This window comes from Papilio xuthus, unplaced genomic scaffold (genome assembly GCF_000836235.2).
Source record: "Papilio xuthus unplaced genomic scaffold, Pxut_1.1 DF826949.1, whole genome shotgun sequence".
In the NCBI taxonomy this organism is placed as follows: domain Eukaryota; kingdom Metazoa; phylum Arthropoda; class Insecta; order Lepidoptera; family Papilionidae; genus Papilio; species Papilio xuthus.
The window spans coordinates 4,480,639-4,500,818 of record NW_013531700.1 but is presented as its reverse complement, the minus strand read 5'-3'; the positions used below and the strand labels follow the sequence as shown (position 1 = coordinate 4,500,818).

Sequence of the window (20,180 nt, the reverse complement as noted above, 5' to 3'; positions counted from 1 at the left end):
GAAAAGTACTTTAGCGTTCAAACTCATTAGTCCAAGGCAATATCAAAAAGTACCTAATAACTACGGCGATAGAGTTTAATTACATGTGCTTCGATATTAAAATTAAAAAGTTTAAATATCAAAAAAATTAAGTTGCTTGGGATTTGAACCACCGAACTTACGTACCAACGGCGGCGAACGGTAAGGCCACGAGACCAAACTAGCATATATGATGACAAACTTAAATTTGATGTTGGTTTTATCTATGTAATATCTGTCATCCGCGTCGAACACTTTTAGTAAATTTTGAAAAATGGTTTGATGCAAAGTGTCAAATGAATGTAACAGAAGTAGTTTATTCCAAATTGTATCACAAGTATATAGAGATAGAGTTCAATTTTGTCAAATGTACCGATATTTTTGAGCACCTTGACTGCTTCGTTACTTATGACGCTGTGGATGCTACGATATTTATGAGCATCTTGCATGTACTCATATATTTGAAGCTGTGTATGTACCGATGTTTTTGAGCAGGGTGAATGTATCTATTATTTTGAGGACTTTTGTTGTACCGATATAATTGATTACTTTTGATGTACCTATATATTTGCATATCTTGTCTGTGACGATCTATATGACGCTGACTGTACATATATTTATGTACTTCGGGCTCTAGCTGCGTATTTTACAAGGCGTTGTCATGTAAGTTTAATATTAAGATTGCTAGTCGGGTCGTGAGCAATCATTTAATTTTGTTAGACATTCATACGAGTCGTACATGCAAGACCCTTCGTACCCAACCAAAATAAATCGTCGAAACCCAATAATTAAACCCTTAAGACTTACTTTTAAGAAAACTTTTTAAAATTATTATAAATGATAGGATTTACTCGCCGCACTCCGCAGCCTGAACCAATCCAAACTCTTAATGCCTTAATCCATTGAACAAATTAAATCTCGTTGCAATCCCGACTGCAAGATGGATCACAATCAAGATGGATAAGACTTTCTTACTTGAACGTAAATTAAAATGCGCATTGCATTGGAATTGCTATTTATAACCTTTTCCAAGCCTAATCTCAGGTCGACACACCAAGGTGATTAGACAAAATGCATTCGCTCCAACGCGATTCCATAGCGAACTTCAAAAAGGTATGGAACTGACAATAACTTTAGATTAGCCACGTGATTATCAGGCGTCAGCTCCATACATTTTTGAAGTTCGCTATGGAATCGGATTTTGATGAAATTTGGCATAAATATAGAACATAGTCTGGAAGAACACATAGACAATTGTCTTTTTTAATTCCGCGCGGTCGGAGTCGCCGGCGACCGGTATTAAAAATAATAAAACACTAGACAAATCAACCAAGATTTTTAATCAACTCCTTGAGATATCTGATATCTTTCTTATCGTGAATTTCTTCCTCTTCGTTGTCTATTGGGGCGGAAGTTCTCGACACAACTCTGCGGCCCGGTAGCTCCATTATAAATGATCTGATCTGTATAATAACATTTTACTAATATTATAAATGCCGAGTTTAAATGGATGGATGTTTATTAATAGGTATCTCCAGAACAGCTGCATGAATCTCGTTAAAATTTAACACACATATACAACATAGTCTGGAACAACACATAGGTTAATTATGTTAAGACGGAGTCACGAGCGATAGCTAGTCAAATATAAATAAGCAAACGTTCAACGGTGTTTACTTCCCTTTAGCATAATCATCTCAGGCAATTAAGGCCCTTCGTACACAATGCAACGTAAATTTTCAAAACCCGGCGATTTAGGTTTATTACGTACGTTATTGTTATTTAAAAAAAAAGAGGTGTTTAGTCAAAAAAAAACATAGTGGCATCCTATGTTTAATTCGGTTTGCAATTATCTAAACTTTTGTAAGCACAACGTAAAGGGTAAAATTTATTTTAGGAAACAATGTATTTCAATATAGGGTTTTCAAAACTACGTTTATTCTAATGTAAATTGTAACATACCTTTTGGTTGACAGCCCTGAAGTTCTGCAATAGCTTCAGGGACGATCTCTTTTCAGTCGGGTGAGATATTTGATAAAGACGAACTGCTCGATGAAACTGCGTGATATAAAAATATATTTCAAGTATATTCCTAATACTACTCTCCAAAAATGTATACAGGATGTATACAACATACAGTGCGATGTATTTTAAATTATTAAGAGGAGGAAATCGAGCAGTGGATTGTGTAATATAAATTGCATCGATGCATTGCTGATCTTGGAACTGGAACACCCCTAAGTTGTAACTGTTGGGAAATACTGCTGAGGATACATTATTATATTATATACGGTATTTTTACGCGGCTGTGCGATGCATTTTAAGTGATGGATCTAAGTCTTTGTGGAGATTTAAAACACCAATATCTATTGTTGAAATCCAATATATGTTCGGATATTTTAATAGATTTAAAATCAATTTATTCGTTTGTCAGAAAATTCAGAAAACCCGATTTTAGATATTGATCAAGGTGTCGAACAACACAAAGCTTTTGATCCATTTCCTAAGAAACACTCTGTATTTTTACAAAAACATATCTACCAACACCAACATGTCGGTGGCTCAGTGGTCAAGCACTTGACTTGCAATCTGCAGATCCTGGGTTCGAATCCCGCCATGTACATACTAATGTGTTTATCGATTTCCGATTTACATATGTACATTTAACCAACCTTCTTACGGTGAAGGAAAACATCGTGATGCAACCTGCACATATTTGAGAATTCAAAGAAATGTATGAAGTCAACCAACCTGCACTTGGCCAGCGTGGTTAACTATAGCCTAATCACCCCTAACTCAGAGTAGGCTCCGAGCACCTCAGTGGGGACGTATAATGAGCTGATGATGATCTATCAAGTGAATCTTTCTCAGTCATATGCGACCGCACGACATTTACTGTTGGTCTCCGCGCCAAGACGTGTTATTAAATTTCTAAACAACTTACTCTTTCCAACAAACACCATGTATCCCTGTACTGCTGCAAGAAGACCAATGGCGTGAGTATAGAGGCGTAGAGTGCTGCCTCTCTATCCAATAGATCTTCTCCCTCTGACATGCCGTGGATAGTCGCACGATACTTGTGTAAAAACGCCGTATTGGCGTGGTCTTTATCGAAACTATTAATAAAATAACATTATTTTTTTATATCATAAGGTGGCAAACGAGCGAGCTACCTGAAATCGCTGAAATAGCGAAGCGACCTAACCCATAGACGTACGCAATTGCATAAGCATTGCCTATCTTTAATCGACGGCGAAGGGGATGTACAGAAAGACAATCTTTCCCTTCCCAAGCACGCCCTCCACTTCCACTTCCCATCCTTTACTTATGAGAAAAAGGATGGAGAGGGCAAGAAGACTAAAATTAGGCCCCCGGTACCATACTTATCAGACGGAACGCGGAATTGCTTCCACTTCACGCCTGTCTTCTATGAGGTCTTGGTATTGCACCAGGCGAACCGACCAATTCTTGCGAACATGTTAAAGCGGGATCTACCACTGTTAAAATAGAGTTATATTCATGAAAGAGGGCAACATTATTAATAAGACGTTCTTGGCAAACTTCTCGGTGTTTCGGTATTAGTTGAAAGGGTTAATGCTACAGTGAAGAATTCAAAGTAATTTTACACGTTTATTCAACAATACTTACTACGGCATTATTGCATAAACACGCCTCACTATATCCCTTGGGGTGGACTTGACTCGACTACATGTGTCCGCCATGTCATCCTGTCTCTTAACCAGCCTGTTTTGACGTCTGGTGGTTGTTGGTTCGGTGACTTCAGTATTCACTAGCCACACCCCAAACACATTTGACGTCTACGATAAACGAGAACGAAAGTATATCATCCTTACTTTAATTCGGGAATCAAATTCCTATTATATATTTTTACTGTTAGATAATCTTACGACATTGTTAAGAACCTCGTTTTAGTTCCATAATAAATTCATTAAAATGAAATGCTCTTTTACGATTATTTTAAAGTTTAAACAAATTGTTTACTTACCAATAGAACTAAGCACAACAATAAAACACGCGATCGTATCCCCATCGCAGAAATATTATATTACTCATGATACTAACATTATAATTTTAACATTTAACCTAACACCAAATATATAAAAACTTATAAAATTACAAAAACGACATGTTAAATATTTTTGATTGACGTTAGTATGTCAATTTGACATCTTATAATCAAAAGGTTAAAAAAATATGACATTAACTTTGTCGAAAAAAAATTTATTATCTGTTCTAAAAGTTTATAAAAAAATAATTTTCCCCATTTTTTCTTTTTAGTGGTAAATCGACTTCCTTAGACATCCACAATTGCTGATGCATTGACAAAGAATGAAACGCAAAGAAAGAGAATATTTTCCCTTACTATGCGTCCCCTCTTACATCAAATTCACTTCCCTTTCCCATCCTTTTCTTACAAGAAAAAGAGAAGAGTACTAAAATAAGCATCCGGATCGTAAAACAAATAAATTAAACACCAATTTTTTTTTATTAAAAACACTGCAAAAATATCACAATAAAGCGTAAACCACAGTTAAAAGTGGTGTTAATCCATTTATAGCAACTGAGTTACTCTTAGTTTCCCCTTCAGTTTCATCCTGAGCAAATCCAGCTTCATGTTGGGCCTGATCTAACACTGGTGAACTGGGGTACTCCGGTTCCAGACTGGGAAGTTCAGGCTGGTCTTGATCTTCTGATTGCTCCTGAAAATGTATAAGACATTAAAAGAGACAATAAAATATTTTATGGTGAATAAAAAGAAAACAAAAGTAAAAAGTTTCGTGATATTATAGAATTTTAATGTAAATTTAAAAAAATTAGGTGTCACAGTTCGAATAAAATGGATATCTTAAAACAGAAAGTATAATATAAAAACTCATGGAATTAAAATTTTCTCTTATCCGAACCTAACCTCAAAACCTAACTTATCGCATAGGGTAAAAAATTGCAGCTTTTAATAATAATATTTCAAATGTGTCCTTACCATATCTTCGCCGCTGGATCGAGGCAGTTTAGCCAAACTATCACCTTTCTCATTAGCCGGCAATTCCTTGGGCTGTAAGGAATACATTGATTGATTGACCTTCTTTTTATAAAATTATCTGTTGTTTAGTTAACGAAATTATTTATAACAATGCCTTGTTCTATTCTTTCTCGAAGAAAATCTTATCCATTAAAGTTTGCTTTGTATGAAAAAATGTTGTCATGAGACAAAAACCATGTCTATCACATCTGGATAAACAAACATTCCCATCCACAATTCATTTGTGAACCTCCATGCGATAAGTTAAGTGTTTGAATGGGAGAATCATTTTTTTTGTGATTGAATTGCCACTGTTTGCCATGAGGAGGCGTTCACAGCTTTACCGGGCTTGAGATGGCCGACCGCAGATGGCACTTAGCCTAAACCTCGTTTAAGAGTAACTAAGCTCGAGGGCTCCCTTTTTTTATATCGTAAGGTGGCAAACGAGCGAGTGGCCACCTGAAATCGCTGAAATAGTGAAGTGACCGTTGCCCATAGACATACGCAATTGCATATGCGTTGCCTACCTTTAATCGACGGAGGAGAGGATGCACAGACACAAAATATTTTCTCTCATGCATCCTCTCATCCAGAAAGTCCACTTCCACTTCCCATCCTTTCCTTATAAGAAAAAAAGTAGGTAGAGAAAAAGGACTAAATTAGGCCTCCGGGACGCACTCATCAGACTGCACGCGGAATTGCTTCTACTTGAGGCGTGTCTTCTCTGTGAACGTGGTATTTCACCAAGCGAGCCGGGACAATTCGTGCAAAGATGTTAAAACGGGCTCTGCCACTGTTAAAACCCTCAGGAACCTCGGCTCGGACCGTTACTTCGTTATGGGAGTATCATTAAAAACATTTAAATTTATACCAAAATCTCGTTGGTCAGATATTGTCATATACTTGAAAAGAAAAAAGCAAAATGGTAGATAAAAACAAACTATTCTTTGACTTAAATAAAAAAAAAATATTCACCGTAGTATCAAAATCATTAACTGGTGTAATTTCTTCAGTTTGCTTCTGAAACATATTGAGCGGTGTCACATTTTGTATAAATTCTTCCATAATAAACCTCGCCCGTGCTATCACAGGCTCTAGTACACGCAAATGTTTCGCGATGTCCGTCGGTTTGGTAGACATCAAATATTTATTAACCTGAAAAAAGTTTAATATCAAAGTGCTAGAAATTTCCAAATTAAAGCTACTTATAGAGCTTTTTATTACTTTTTTAATAAAATTTATGCACGGTTCTCCGATAATAAAGCCACTTTAATTTTTGAGGTTATGTTGTTAGGAGACATATTTTTATCCAGAAAGTGTCATGATATCAAGCTATCAAGATTACGAAGCACCCATTCCCTTATTTTCTTTCATTTACATGTTTCTACGTTAACTGCTTTCTTTTTCCTACTTACAAAACCCTTATTTATCTACGCCTATTTCCTAAATAACAAACAACACTAACTTCGAAGTTTTACTGAAGATTAACTAAGAAAATGGCTTACTTTTAAAAGAGGGCACCATCCATTATTCCTAGTCGTGCTGGTATCAGTTACCAACATCCACACAATGGCCAGGATCCTCGGGAAGGTGATGTGGGGCTCCCCCATCATCATCATAGGCGTCTTCACCAAAGATTCAAGGTCAGGCTCCGAGTCCAACATTGCCGTTTCTACTAGTAGCTTTGTGCGTACAAGCACGTGGATTAATTCTGGTACTAATACACCATCGTCTCCTTCTAGATTCCTAAAAGAAATCCATACTTATATTAGTTCATGATGATGAATTTTTGAGATTCATCAGCATCACTTCACTATACGTCCCCACTGAAGGGCTCGAAGCCGACCCTAAGTTAGAGGTGACTAGGCCATAGTCAACCACGCTGACCCAGTGCGGGTTGACTTCACAGATATCTATCAATCTCTTCGCAGATATGTGCAGGTGGTATCACGATGTTTTCCTTAAGCGTAGGAACGTCGGCTTATTTCCTAACCTTACCTCTATGTCTACTTCACTTGTTTGCTTAAAAAGGTCGGTAACACTGTAATCCTTTTCATTGGAATAAACTCTCGATTGCCTCCTAATGAAAAGACCTAATTTTTCCTTTCAGCAACAAAAGACTAACCTAAATAACCAGTAATTTTAAGACCACCAAAGAAGACCCAATATTTGTATATTAGAAACCTACACTAAGGGTATTAGTAAGTGACTATTAGACTCTGCGCGGTAGTAACTTACTTGAGCAGTTCCAGCATCAACTTCCCCACCTTCCCAGACGAAGGTCTCGGGTAGTTAATACATTCCGTGGTAATGATCCTAGCCGGTGCGGACGGCTCCGTCTCATAAGCAGCCACCAGCTCGCGCTGACGTGTATCCTCAGCTGCCAGCCAGTCCAGCGTCAACGCGGACCGGTATGCTTGTATACCAGATAATGTCATCCGGGTGACATTGCCTGGAGCATAATAATAATCTTCCCCTTGAACCTGGACAAATTTAAACATAAGAATTTAGAAGCAGATAAATTGTCCCACAAAAAAATATTGCTTTAACGGCTGCCATACACGAACTGCTTGAAGCAATTGTCAATGCTTTGGCTAATGTGGCGATTGCAAACTAAGGTCCTCGTAATGCAAATGTTAACTTCTTATCGCCCAATTCTAACCTTAGGATGTCACTACCTAATTTGAAGCAGTATGGCGGCCCTTATCAGTTTTTAGTGTTCTCAGTGTTCCTGATAATATCTTACCGTGCGCCTGGATTTTCGATTAATTAATTTAACCGGATCTAGGCGTCTCGAATCATCGAAGACTAAATTCTTTCTGGTCACTGCCCATTTGTCTTGAGTCGACGCGTTATTTGCATTCTGTATATAAATAAAATGATCCTGGCAATTAAAACTAAAAGGTGTATTCTTTTTTACAAACATGTTATTTAGAAACAAAACCATTACATACAATGTAATTTTAATTGAAAATGGAATCGTTTAATGTTTATTGTACAACAAAGTAAAATAAATAAAAGATAAGCACAAAAGTGGAACGATATGGGCCGCTTGAAATTCGAATTATATTACGTTTATTAAAAACTTTTTCAATTCTATCAGACTCGTGAAAGAGAAGCGAGAACTCAAATGAGTTTTTGATATTATTTTATATTGAAATTGAAACGAAATAATGTTAATGAGACAAGATAAAACGCTTTAATGACCTTCACTGTTTTATAAGTATAGGTAGATATAAATTTGTAAGTCGGGCGATTGGTTACTTGTATTTGGAATGTTATTGAGCGTCGGTGGCACTTAAATTGCAATCTGCAGGTCGTGGGTGCGAATCCCGCCATGTACCAAGGTGTTTTTCTATTTCCGATTTACATATGTACATTTATCCGACGTTCTTACGTTGAAGGAAAACATCGTGATGCAACCTGCACATATTTAAGAAGTAAATCAAATATGTGTGAAGTCGACCAATCCGCACTTGGCGTGGTTGACTATGGCCTAATAACCCGTAATTTAGTTGGCTCCGAGCCCCTCGGTGGGGACGTATAGTGAGCTGATGACGATGATGATTTGGAATATTTTCTTCTTTAGTATATACTAAGATTTAAAGAGTTTCGTTTTAACATGCTTTGTATTGAAAACGTCCGTTGAAGACTTACTAGTAAGTTTATCTTTATAGACAAGACTTAATTTTATCTTAGAAAAAATATTCTAATAATGATTTTACTATCTTATCTTACTAATATTATAAATGCGAATGTTTAGATGGATGGATATTTGAAGGTATCTCCAGAACGGCTGCATATATCTCGGTTAATTTGACATTGATGTAGAATATAGTCTGGAAGAACACATGGACTACTAATTAAGTTAATTGTTAATTTCTTGCGCATGAAGTCGCGGGCGATAGCTATTTATTCTATAATTTATTGTAAACATATCTGGGTAAATTTAATAAAGTTTTTGAGGTTCCTTTAGATAAATTTCCACCATAAAAATGTTAAATGGCCAAACCCAAAACAAGGTGTAAGGATAAGACTTTATTTCAAGGAAATATTTCAAAACAACTTGTTTCCCTCCGTCTCGGCGCTCGAGTAATTTTCTTAAATTTAATTAAGCCCAAGTAAATTTGATATTAAGACATAAAACATTAATCTTATGAAAGTTTCACATTGTATTTTTAGAGGAAGTACACGAATACGAGTAATATAGTATTATTTTCTTTTATAACAGAAGGGGCAAACGAGCAGCGGGAACACCGACGTGTTCAACGACGCCTATGGACATCAGCTATACCAGAGGAACCGCAGATGCGTTGCCGGCCTTTGAGATAGTGATAAGCTCGCTACTTGAAGGACCCTAAGTCGTAGCGGTTTGGAAATACCGCCGAGGACAGGCCATTCCACAACGCTGCTGTGCGAGGCAGGAAGTTTCGCGCAAACCGTACGATTGTGGATTGCCAGCCATCGAGATGGTTTGGATGGAACCTGGCGGTCTGTCGTGTCGTCCGATGACAGAATATTTATATGGCTACCATTTTTATAGTACTTATCATAAATAGTAGAGAATGTGTCTGTTAATATAAAACTCATGTATTTGTAAGGAAAACTAGTGACCGCAACTCCGTCCGCGCGGAATAAAAAAAAAAGTAATTAGCATATGTGTTCTTCCAGACTATGTTCTATATGTATGCCAAATTTTATCGATATTCGTTAAGCCGTTCATGAGATACCTTATTATATACTTTCACATCTATATATAAAAGAAAGTCGTATTAGTTACACTATTTATAACTCAAGAACGGCTTTACCGATATGGTTGAAAATTGGTGAGGATGTAGCTTAGAGCCAAGTGACGGACATAGGATACTATTTTCTAATTTTTTTTCGAATTTATGCCTTGAAGAGCTGCTTTTTATTTAACTTACTAATATTATAAATGCGAATGTTTAGATGGATGTGATGTGGATGGATGGATAGGTGTTTGAAGATGTCTCTAGAACGGCTGACCGGATCTCGATAAAATTTGGTAACGTATAGAACATAGTCTGAAAGAACACATATGCTAATTATATTTTTTTTATTCCGCGCGGACGGAGTCGCGGGCGACAGCTAGTTTATGATATTAGTAATATTGTAGATACCTCTATTTACTTTTCTGTGATTGGATAAGGTTTCATCCAAAACTTATTATTGTCTATGTTAGAACACAATCGTTCATAACAAAGTGCTATGCCGAAAATTAACCGTTCTTCAACTTTCGACTACAAATTAAAATTCATTTTTTATTCTCCGCCTTTAAAAACGGAAGGATTTAAAATGTTTCGTGACTTAAAGGAATTTACAGTCTCCCGCAAAAAGTCCGCGCGCTGACAATTTTATGAGGCTGAAAACTAAACTGCCCCCGACTAAGGGTGAACTTTTTATATTTTACGACTTTTATTTTAAGTCGACTGCTTTTTGTAGATTCTTTTTTTAAATATTAATACTAAGGAACATTCATTAGACTTAAATTAAGATTGAAAGAAAAATATCAAAAATATTTATACATTTTGGAAATAACATTATAAATGAAAGCCTAAGTAATCTATATTAACAAATAATTAAACGTAGAATAAGCAAGAGATGTGTCGGACTACGCCAATGGTTCGTGGTCTCTGCCTATCCCTCTGATTAACGAGCATGAGTTATGTTTTTGTAACAACAGAGAATTAACTGTCAGTAGCAAAAATCTGTCAGTTCCAATAGGCTAAGCTAGGCAAAGGACGATATAACACATTGAATTTCTTCTAGAATACTAGGATTTTCTACTATTGATGGAAGGTAAGGCCAAATGTCATCATCATCAGCTCACTATACGTCCCCACCGAGGGGCTCGGAGCCTACCCTAAGTTAAGGGTGAATAGGCCATAGTCAACCACGCTGGCCAAGTGCGGGTTGATTGACTTCACACATATCTTTAAATTTCTTCTCAGATATGTGCATCACGATGTTTTCCTTCACCGTAAAAAGGCGGATAAATGTACATATGTAAATTGGAAATCGAAAAACACATTGGTACATTGCGGGATTCGAACCCAGGACCTGCAGATTGCAAGTCAAGTGCTTGACCACTGAGCCACCGATGCTCGTCTCCAAATATAATACTTGGAAAAGTAAAGAATAATCAGTTTATATCTCAACTAGCTGTCGCCCGCGACTCCGTCCGCGCGGAATATAAATAAAATACAGTAGCATATGTCTTCTAGACTATGTTCTATATGTATGCCAAATTCTGTATGTAAATGTATGCCGTTCTGGAGATACCTTCAAACAATCATCCATCTAAACATTCGCATTTATAATATTAGTAAGATCGATAGCTAATCGTAAAGTAGTAAATACATACCACCGCACATAACACGACGACTAAGAATATAAATAAAATCATTATAAAAAAAAAACTTAAAATTTAACAAATCCAAATAAATAGTTCTGACATTTTAGACAATGTGTCAAAACTTGAAAGAAAACCAAAGAGAATATGTTATCTTTATTTAGCAGATAAAGAGCCATGAAGCCATGAATTAAAATCAAAGAAATTCAATTGATGTTTTTTTATAAATAAAACTATCCTTATTCCTTAAAAAATTAAAAAAAAATTATAACCATATAAAAATTAAAAACGAGGCCATTCAAATCTTTATTAAAAACTAGCTGTCACCCGCCATTCCATCCACGAGAAATTAAAAAAAAACTTAATTAGTAGCTTATGTGTTCTTCCAGAGTATGTTCTACATACATGCCAAATTTTATCCAGATCCGTTAAGCCATTCCGATAATACCTTCTAAGATCCATCCATCCATCCAAACTTTCGCATTCATAATTAGGACTTGCGACTCCAAAATAAAGCATTTTTTTACACAATAAAAAAAACAATTCATAATAAAATATGATTTATTGATGTCATATAAAATCAACACTTATTCTAAAAAGGACCTTATTTTAATCACAATAAATACCAATTTATTTTGACATACATTTCTTATGAACACATTTCGTCAGCACCATTGAAAATATCGCAATTTTTTTTTAATTTTTTTAATCAAAAATAAACGCTAAAGTGAAAAAGATCATTTATGTACTATTACTTTGATACACTGTTTATTGTTTTTAATATTAATTTATTTTATATCCATACAAAAAATAGTATTTAAATTTAAAATATTCAAAAACGCATTCATCACGCTCTCAATATGTACAGTAACAAACACTTTTAAGAAAACTTAAGAAAAAAGTTTCTAAAACTATAATTATGTAAATATATTAAAAATCACACCTTTTATATACATACATAATAAAAAAGTAAACTTTAAGGTCAAGCTGCAGATTAAAATAATCCAATTTTTTTTATTATTATTTTCAATATATAATATACAAGAAAAAATTGTAGAATCATAAAAAAAACTAAATACATGATCTCAATTTTTAATAGAAAAAAAAACATTTTCCTTAACAAATGAAGGATTAGTTGTATTTCTTGTAAGAAGTTGCATGTTTAATTTCCACTGGCGCGAATGTTAATAAATCGCGTTAACCGCTTAGTGGAAATAGACATTAAATAAACATAAGCGTATAGATCAAGGTTATCTGAACCAGTGGGCATAAGTAAAAAGTTAAAAAGTATAAAAAATGATTGGTATACATATTTTCTAAGAAAGCTGTAGATTTTTGGAACAATAGACAAGTCAAACTAAATTAGCTCACTAGCGCCCCCATGTCAATGCCAAATGACATAAAATCCTCATTATATATGTACTTTATCTGTCTGTTTAACGTCATTTTCTATATCTGAGGGTTTCTGAATCCAAAATTTAAAACATATCATTTCTGTTATGTCAAAAATAATGAAAGGCATGACATTTTGGTCTCAGAAACCAACCGCGATAGTAGCGCCTCTCACCAGTTCAGTTTACTATATGAGGTACAAAATGTAATTCATAATTTACTAAAAAAAATCTCCATAATATGACTGAATTGTACTTAATATGTAAATGTATTACATGCCGTTGTATGCAGGTCCACCGCCTCCCTCCGGCACCACCCAGTTGATGTTTTGTGATGGATCCTTTATATCACATGTCTTACCTTTAAACATATAATTTATTCATTACTAGCTTTGCCCATGACTCTGTACATCATCAGCTTACTATACATCCCCACTGAGGGGCTCGGAGCCTACCCTAAGTTAGTGACTAGGCCATAGTCAACCACGCTGGCCAAGTGCGTTGACTTCATACATATCTTTGAATTTCTTCTCAGATATGTGCAGCATCAAGATGTTTTCCTTCACCGTAAGAACGTCTGATAAATGTACATATGTAAATTGGAAATCGAATACATTGGTATATGGCGGGATTCGAACCTAGGACCTGTAGATTACAAGTCAAGTGTTGAAACCCCTGAGCCACCGACTCTCCACTCTATACACGTGGAATCAAAAAACAAAACTAGTAGCCGATGTGTTCTTCCAGACTATGTTCTATGTATGTCAAATTTCATGGAGATCGTTTCAGCGGTTCTGTAGATATCTTTAAACAAACATCCATCCATCCATCTAAACATTCGTATTTATAATATTAGTAAGAAGTAAGAAGTAATACTTACAATGTATACAATTTTGAGCATTGATTTGTAGTCGCTGTCCCTCTCCAGTCTCCATTGGTACAAATTCATATACACCTGTATTCAAATTTGTAAATTAACATTTATAATCTCACTAGGGATTTTATAAACTGACGGACAAAGTAAACTAACACTATTTAATTTAATTCTAATGTTTTTTATAATACCTTTCAGCATATTTGTAAAATTAGTTTAATAAATAGATAAATTGAGTCTGATCATCTGATAGGTTTTTATGTACCTGCAGGACAGAATCTTCCTTCTGGACCATCGAAAACTGTGAGATTTGTTTTAACTGGAACAGAGTCATCTTTTAACGTCAAATGCGGCGGCTGGTCTGCTTCGTGATTGGTACCTTAAAAACAATAAAAAATATTTTGAAACTAACCCGACTTTGATCGACTTTTTTTAATTGCAAATTTAATTAAGTGAAATAAATCATGATATCAGTATTGAAAGTTTGAATAAACCCTAATCATGGGTTTCTGAGACCAAATTAATTCTTTAAAACGTATTGTTATATCTGTTTTGTCAATCATAATGACAGAGATGAAATTATTTTTTATACAAAGATTTCGGTTTCAAGAACCCACGGTAAATTTAACTGAAAAAGACGTCATTGGATTCGACTATCATGTTATTGTGCACGCATTGTATCATACAAAAAATTGATTATTAATGTTAGTTTACATACCAGTTAAAGCGACAGACGATAACAAATCAAATGTGACCACTCCGTCTGGTTTAGGATATTCAATTGGTTGACATTCTTTAGCTGGCTTTAATCTAGCGTGATCAGCACCTGAAATTAATATACATCATCATCATCAGCTCACTATAAGTCCCCACTGAGAGGCTCGGAGCCTAAACTAAGGTAGGGGTGACTAGGCCATAGTCAACCACCTGGCCCAGTGCGGTTTGACTTCACACATATTGAATTTCTTCTCAGATATATGCAGCATCAAGATGTCTTCCTTCGCCGTTAGAACGTCCGATAAATGTGTATGTAAATGAAAATGGGAAATCGAAAAACACATTGGTATATGGCGGGATTCGAACCGAGGACCTGGAGATTACAAGTCAAGTGCTTGACCCCTGAGCCATCGAAGCTCCAAATTAGTTACCATTAATTTCAACAATAATTTTTATGTAATAAGGTGGCAAATGATACGGCCACTATAATTCGCCCAAATAGCGAAACGACCACTGCTCCTAATGGACAAAGAAGGAGACGCACAGAAAGAGAATAATCCCCCTTACTATGAGTCCCCTCCTCCATCAAAATCTTCTGAGTAGTCGTGGTATTGCACTGGGCGAGCCAACTAATTAGTAAACCCAAGAAAATGTTATTCTTACTGGGCTTTTTTTATATTATATGAAGATAGAAACTAAGAAGATATTTGCCTCAAATTAATATTATAGGTATTTTTCTTAATAGTTAGGAAGTTTTTTTTAATGTACAGTCTTGTAACAGAATTTTAAGTTAAATAATAGCATACCTCCATGACTAAATGTCCAAGGTTCTTTACCACGGACTAACGTGGTGAATGCTGAGTAGCCGACGCCGCCGTATAAACCTAGCTTAGTGTGGAATGACGGACGACAGTTACGTACTTGCTGGAAATTAAAGTAAAAAATAATTTGAATATATATGAAAGAAATGGGAAAATTGCGTTTCTTTAATATCATTACTACGTGAAATCTTTTTAAAAGATAATAAAGATATTGTGCGAACTGATGAAGGTGAAAGACACAGTTATAGTCCACGTGAAATATTATTAGTAAAATTATAGAATTTTGATCTTTTATATAAGAAATTAAGGTCGATTTTCGACCAATGAACGACTTATAGTGTTTATAAATTATTTCATAGTTATAAACATATTTTAAACTTCTTTCCCGGACAAAATAGAAACTTCTGACTTAATAACTTTGGCAATAAATACATTTCTCTAATAATTTTCCTTTCTATGTATTAAAAACATATAAATTTACCTTCAATTCCTTATATACATATGATTCTTTCAGTTTGTCTTCATACAGCATTGGTACAATGCCTTTATCATGTGTAGCCTCGCCTGAGAGGATCAGATCCATTGCAGACTCAGCCGCCAGCATGCCTGTTACAACACAATTATATTAAGTACCAAAATAATATTAAAATAATGCTAACAAACATTATTTCTTAGATTTTGCAGCGAAATTTTAAAAATTAAAAAAAATTGACATCATTATGTAGTTATACATACATATATTGTGATTATTTCCACAAAATTACAATGTTCTTCTCCTTTTACTTAGTGTTCCGTACTACGGCACCACCGGCGGGGAAGCAGTGCGGGGGTCCCTTCCAGACCTCACCCGCCGCCCCGCGCGCCCTCACACCGCGACCTTCAGTTGCGCTTCAGCACTCCGCGCGCCGACACATCAATCATCTTTGTCTATTTTGTACAACTTTCATTCTTATTACAATCATCAGCAACCAACCAGCCTTTCATTACAACATACAGTCCACTCGCTCAACACTTAGACAAACTTAAAATTTTACAAAAATAAAGTTCCAATACAAAAAACAATTAATGACATTACAATTTATTCATGAACTCGCTAATAGATGGTTTCTGAGACCAAAAACCCCCGTATAAAACATATTGTTATCTCTGTTTTGTCAAAGATAATGCCAGGCATGATGATATATTTCATACAAGAATTTTGTTTTCAGAAACCAACATTAAGTCGGTTTGTTCAAAAGTCAGCGGGATCCAACAAATTTAAATACATATAAACAATACTGACCACTCTTCATAGCATTATGTGTGCCTTTAATCCTGGGCACGTTGAGATATCCCGCTGTGTCTCCTATGAGACAGCCACCCGGGAACACTGGCACGGGCAAACATTGCCAGCCTCCTTCTACCAGCGCACGTGCACCGTACGCGACACGCGTCCCACCTAGGTTTTAAAAACAAAATTAATAAAAAAAAATAACTGACTACAACATAACACTCTTTTTTAAAATCATATTCAAAATTAAGAAAAAAAAAACATTTAGAAAATTTAAATTAGTAACCTATGTTTTTCTCTCAGACTATGTTCTATATCTGTGCCAAATTTCAGCGAGATTCTTATAGCCATTCTTGAGACAACTTCTAACCAAGTTCCATATCCATCCATCCATATAAACTTTCACATTTATAATATTGAAATAGATATTTTACCTTCAAACATAGGCTTCACATATGGATGCAATTTGAATCTTTGGAATTCTCTAAACGGACTGAGGTATGGATTGACATAGTCCAGACCCACAACAAAGCCCACGGCTACCAGAGGGGCTTCACCTTCAGGTACATTAAGATGGTACATAAAGGAACCCCCGTATGTATTCTTGTCTAAAGGCCAGCCTATTGTATGTTCTACTAAACCGGGCTTGTGATTCTGAAAAATAATAATATGAATTCAATGACATGTTTGAAGTCAACCAACCCGCACTGGGCCAGCGTGGTTGATTATGGCCTTGTCACAACTTAAGGTAGGTAGGTAAGGTAAGTAAATAGAATTAGCAGTTGTGATATCATGAAAAAATCATATTTAATACAGATAATGTATTTTTTTTAGTTTTGTCTGCATGTATATCTTTCCACAAAGCCGAGTTTGTTCCGTGCAATCTCCGGAAATGGTGGACTGGTGTTGACGGAACCTTGACGGGACGGTATTTGATGCACATGCGCATATTACATGCTAATTTTTTTCTAATAATAATAAGAATAGTGAAGTTAAAATAGTGAACATTCTTACCTCTGGTTTAACTTCCCACAGTTCCTTAAGTCCAATGCCGTAAGACTGAGGTTCACTTTTGTCTCTTAAATTGAACTTATTGGAAAGCATCTTTGTTAGATGTCCATGACATCCTGAAAAAGAAAAAATGAATTAATTTTCCTAATTTTTAAGTATTAAGGGGATGATGATTGAGGCCTAGATTTATTTATTTATTTAGATAAACTAACCTTCAGCAAATATAGTTATTTTTGAATGAAACTCCATGCCCCTTTCAAACATATCTTTGGGGCTTCCATCTTTAGCTATACCCACGTCACCCGTAGCTACTCCTTTCAGGGAACCGTCATCTCGGTATATGAGGTCTGCGCCTGCGCAACCTGGCCATACCTTGAAAATAATCATAATGTTCAAATACACAGTGTTTCCATATAATTTTTTAATAGAAAAGACGAAGAAACAAAGTTATTTTTTCTATTTTATTTAAAGCTGGCAATGTATTAATTTGTTGACATATCTATTTACTTATAAATCTATGATTTTCTCTATTTGTCAATGTTTATGATAATTTATAGATATAATCATTAAATTAAAAAAGCAATACCTCAGCTCCTAATGCCTCTGCTTGTTCCGAGAGCCATCGCACCAGATGTCCCAATCTTACTACATAGTTGCCATGATTGTAATTAGGTAAGCCTGGAACACAAATTTATTTGTATGTATTCTTTGTGATACAGAAGTTAGAGGATAATAATATATGTTTCTTATAAAGTAGTTTAGATAATATAAGTGCAAAGTACAATAGATAAAAGAAAAAAAAAACCACAAACTAAATAAATGACAATTATACACAACATTGTTTAAGCTAAATAATTAATTTTCATTTAAAAATCTTTCATCTCACTAATATTACAAATTCGAAAGTTTAAATGGATGTTTCTTTGAAGGTATCACCGGAACGGCTGTACATATTTTGATGAAATTTGGCACACATGTAGAACATAGTCTGGAAGAACACATAGGGTACTAATTATGTTTTTTTCTAATTCTGTGATGAGAGTCGCGGACGACAGCTAGTTTTTACATGAACTATTAAATGGAACTACATTTGTTAATATTAAAAAGATAAATCAAATACATACCTGGAAACACGGGTAATGGAATCCTACCACTCTTTGTAAGTAAACCAAATTTATCAGAAGTAACAGGCGTGTTAAGAGGTGCACCCTTCTCCTTCCAATCAGGGATAAGTTCATTTAGTGCTATTGGGTCTACGCAAGCTCCAGACAATATATGACCACCAATTTCAGCCGCTTTTTCTAATAAGGTAACCCTTACTTCCTGCAATATTTCAAATCTATATATTAATAACTGAAAACTAAGAAAACACTTTTAATATATTTCTTTCAAGCCTTTTCAGTTGTCCAATGAACACACTACAAAAGTTACTAAAACATTCTGGCCGGTGCCTTAGAAACATGTAAGCGGTAAATAAAAAAAATGCTATTAATTACAAATTGATTGACTGTTTTTTATCTTATACTGTAACATTATTACTTACAGCCCCCTTTTCTTCTGCTATTTGTCTTGCTCTGATAGCAGCGGCCATTCCTGCTGGTCCTCCACCAATGATAAGGATATCTGTCTCTTCTGCCACTCGCTCCATATTTATTTCTATGTGAATACATAAAGAAAATCTTACTAACTTTTACTTTTCAGCTAATTGATTCTAACCTTTTAGAAAAAAAAGCTTTTTCTATGATGTTCTAGTTGTTAAACTATTAGGATAATCGAATACTACTGTAAGGTTAACAACATCTGATATAATACATTTATTTATTTGATTGACCTTGACTCTAAAAAGAAATGTTAACTCTTATCAGAGCCATATTTAAAATACGAAAAAAAGTCGAATGGCAAATGTTTAAACAATTTAACTCAAACAAAAAGATAGGGCACAGTGACGTTGATTAATTTAAACATGTTCGTAAAGTAAAATAATGTTATCTAAAATTTTAAAGAATTTATCACGCACCTTTCCATCTTGGGTCTTTATCACGAGGATGTACAGTATAATGGGTGGTTATTTTTGGATAAACATCTGAATATAACCTCCTGGCTGCATTTGTTAGCCTCCCCACTAAAAAATAAAAAGAATTTGTTTAAAAGATTATTGAAAAACAAAAACCAAAACATTAGACCAATCAATGAACTTTGAACTTTGATATTTGTTATGACATTGCATAAGTGTTCTAATTAATGTAATGGTCCACAAAGTCCTTGCTAATAACAAATATTAAAATAATTTCAAACTATAAACTACAAAATAAAAACAAAGTTTAAAGTTTTTCTCGAAACAGCTGACGATAATAACTTAGTTTTAAAGTTAAATTGAACTTTAATTTACGTTAGTTGGTTAACAAAGTCTTGTGAGAATTACGTTATCACACATGATTATTAACTTTTTAAGTAAGAAATACATATTAAAATATTTTATTTACCCTTGCGAGCCGAACTAACAATCGCTGTCGCCATCTTTACAACAACATTCGTTCCGTTCCGGAATGCAATTCGCTGACTTGTCGACTGATTTTGACTGCGAACGTGTCCTTCTCTTTCCCACTGTCAAAACTAAAAGCAAGGTTTTCAATTTTTTTTATCAAGAAAACAATATTACCACCT

The 20,180-nt window shown here is 34.9% G+C and overlaps 3 protein-coding genes across 4 annotated transcripts; all 3 read right to left on the bottom strand.

Moving 5' to 3' along the window:
• Positions 1–1,341: 1,341 nt before the first annotated feature.
• LOC106120684 (uncharacterized) lies at positions 1,342–4,150 on the bottom strand. Its single transcript, XM_013316052.1, has 5 exons — positions 4,025–4,150; positions 3,667–3,836; positions 2,963–3,134; positions 1,981–2,076; positions 1,342–1,481 (listed from the first exon to the last, which is right to left on the bottom strand). The coding sequence occupies exons 1-5, from the start codon at positions 4,067–4,069 to the stop codon at positions 1,344–1,346; spliced, it is 621 nt and encodes a 206-aa protein (XP_013171506.1). The 5' UTR covers positions 4,070–4,150; the 3' UTR covers positions 1,342–1,343.
• A 363-nt stretch (positions 4,151–4,513) lies between these two features.
• On the bottom strand, positions 4,514–11,554 carry LOC106120672 (uncharacterized). Of its 2 annotated transcripts, XM_013316038.1 has the most exons (7): positions 11,445–11,554; positions 7,806–7,922; positions 7,298–7,542; positions 6,565–6,805; positions 6,035–6,214; positions 5,021–5,092; positions 4,516–4,739 (listed from the first exon to the last, which is right to left on the bottom strand). In XM_013316038.1, the coding sequence occupies exons 1-7, from the start codon at positions 11,484–11,486 to the stop codon at positions 4,548–4,550; spliced, it is 1,089 nt and encodes a 362-aa protein (XP_013171492.1). In that variant the 5' UTR covers positions 11,487–11,554; the 3' UTR covers positions 4,516–4,547. The 2 variants fall into 2 exon arrangements, with proteins under 2 accessions (XP_013171493.1, XP_013171492.1); XM_013316039.1 differs by lacking the exon at positions 5,021–5,092 and having other exon boundaries at positions 4,514–4,739.
• Positions 11,555–12,477: 923 nt separating this feature from the next.
• Etf-QO (electron transfer flavoprotein-ubiquinone oxidoreductase) lies at positions 12,478–20,101 on the bottom strand. The gene is made up of 15 exons (XM_013316296.1): positions 20,000–20,101; positions 19,534–19,638; positions 19,060–19,172; positions 18,641–18,839; positions 18,103–18,194; positions 17,729–17,888; positions 17,520–17,632; positions 16,940–17,159; positions 16,518–16,673; positions 15,717–15,841; positions 15,221–15,338; positions 14,416–14,523; positions 13,963–14,076; positions 13,704–13,778; positions 12,478–13,184 (listed from the first exon to the last, which is right to left on the bottom strand). Exons 1-15 carry the CDS (start codon positions 20,031–20,033, stop codon positions 13,096–13,098), a joined length of 1,821 nt encoding a protein of 606 aa, XP_013171750.1. The 5' UTR covers positions 20,034–20,101; the 3' UTR covers positions 12,478–13,095.
• Between the last annotated feature and the right edge of the window lie 79 nt (positions 20,102–20,180).

Bases quoted from the DNA above. Each gene is read 5' to 3' on its own strand.
- LOC106120684 (XM_013316052.1), bottom strand. From the start codon at position 4,069: ATGGGGATACGATCGCGTGTTTTATTGTTGTGCTTAGTTCTATTG. The intron at 3,135-3,666 runs GTAAGTATTGTT...TTTTATTAATAG, and splicing joins GTTTATGCAATAATGCCGTA to TTTCGATAAAGACCACGCCA. The intron at 1,482-1,980 runs GTATGTTACAAT...GTTATTATACAG, and splicing joins TCAGGGCTGTCAACCAAAAG to ATCAGATCATTTATAATGGA.
- LOC106120672 (XM_013316038.1), bottom strand. From the start codon at position 11,486: ATGATTTTATTTATATTCTTAGTCGTCGTGTTATGTGCGGTG. The intron at 5,093-6,034 runs GTGAATATTTTT...TATTCCTTACAG, and splicing joins TTAATGATTTTGATACTACG to CCCAAGGAATTGCCGGCTAA. The intron at 4,740-5,020 runs GTAAGGACACAT...ATACATTTTCAG, and splicing joins GATCCAGCGGCGAAGATATG to GAGCAATCAGAAGATCAAGA.
- Etf-QO (XM_013316296.1), bottom strand. From the start codon at position 20,033: ATGGCGACAGCGATTGTTAGTTCGGCTCGCAAGG. The intron at 19,173-19,533 runs GTGCGTGATAAA...GTATTCACATAG, and splicing joins TAAAGACCCAAGATGGAAAG to AAATAAATATGGAGCGAGTG. The intron at 13,779-13,962 runs GTACATAAAAAC...ATTTGAATACAG, and splicing joins AGGAAGATTCTGTCCTGCAG to GTGTATATGAATTTGTACCA.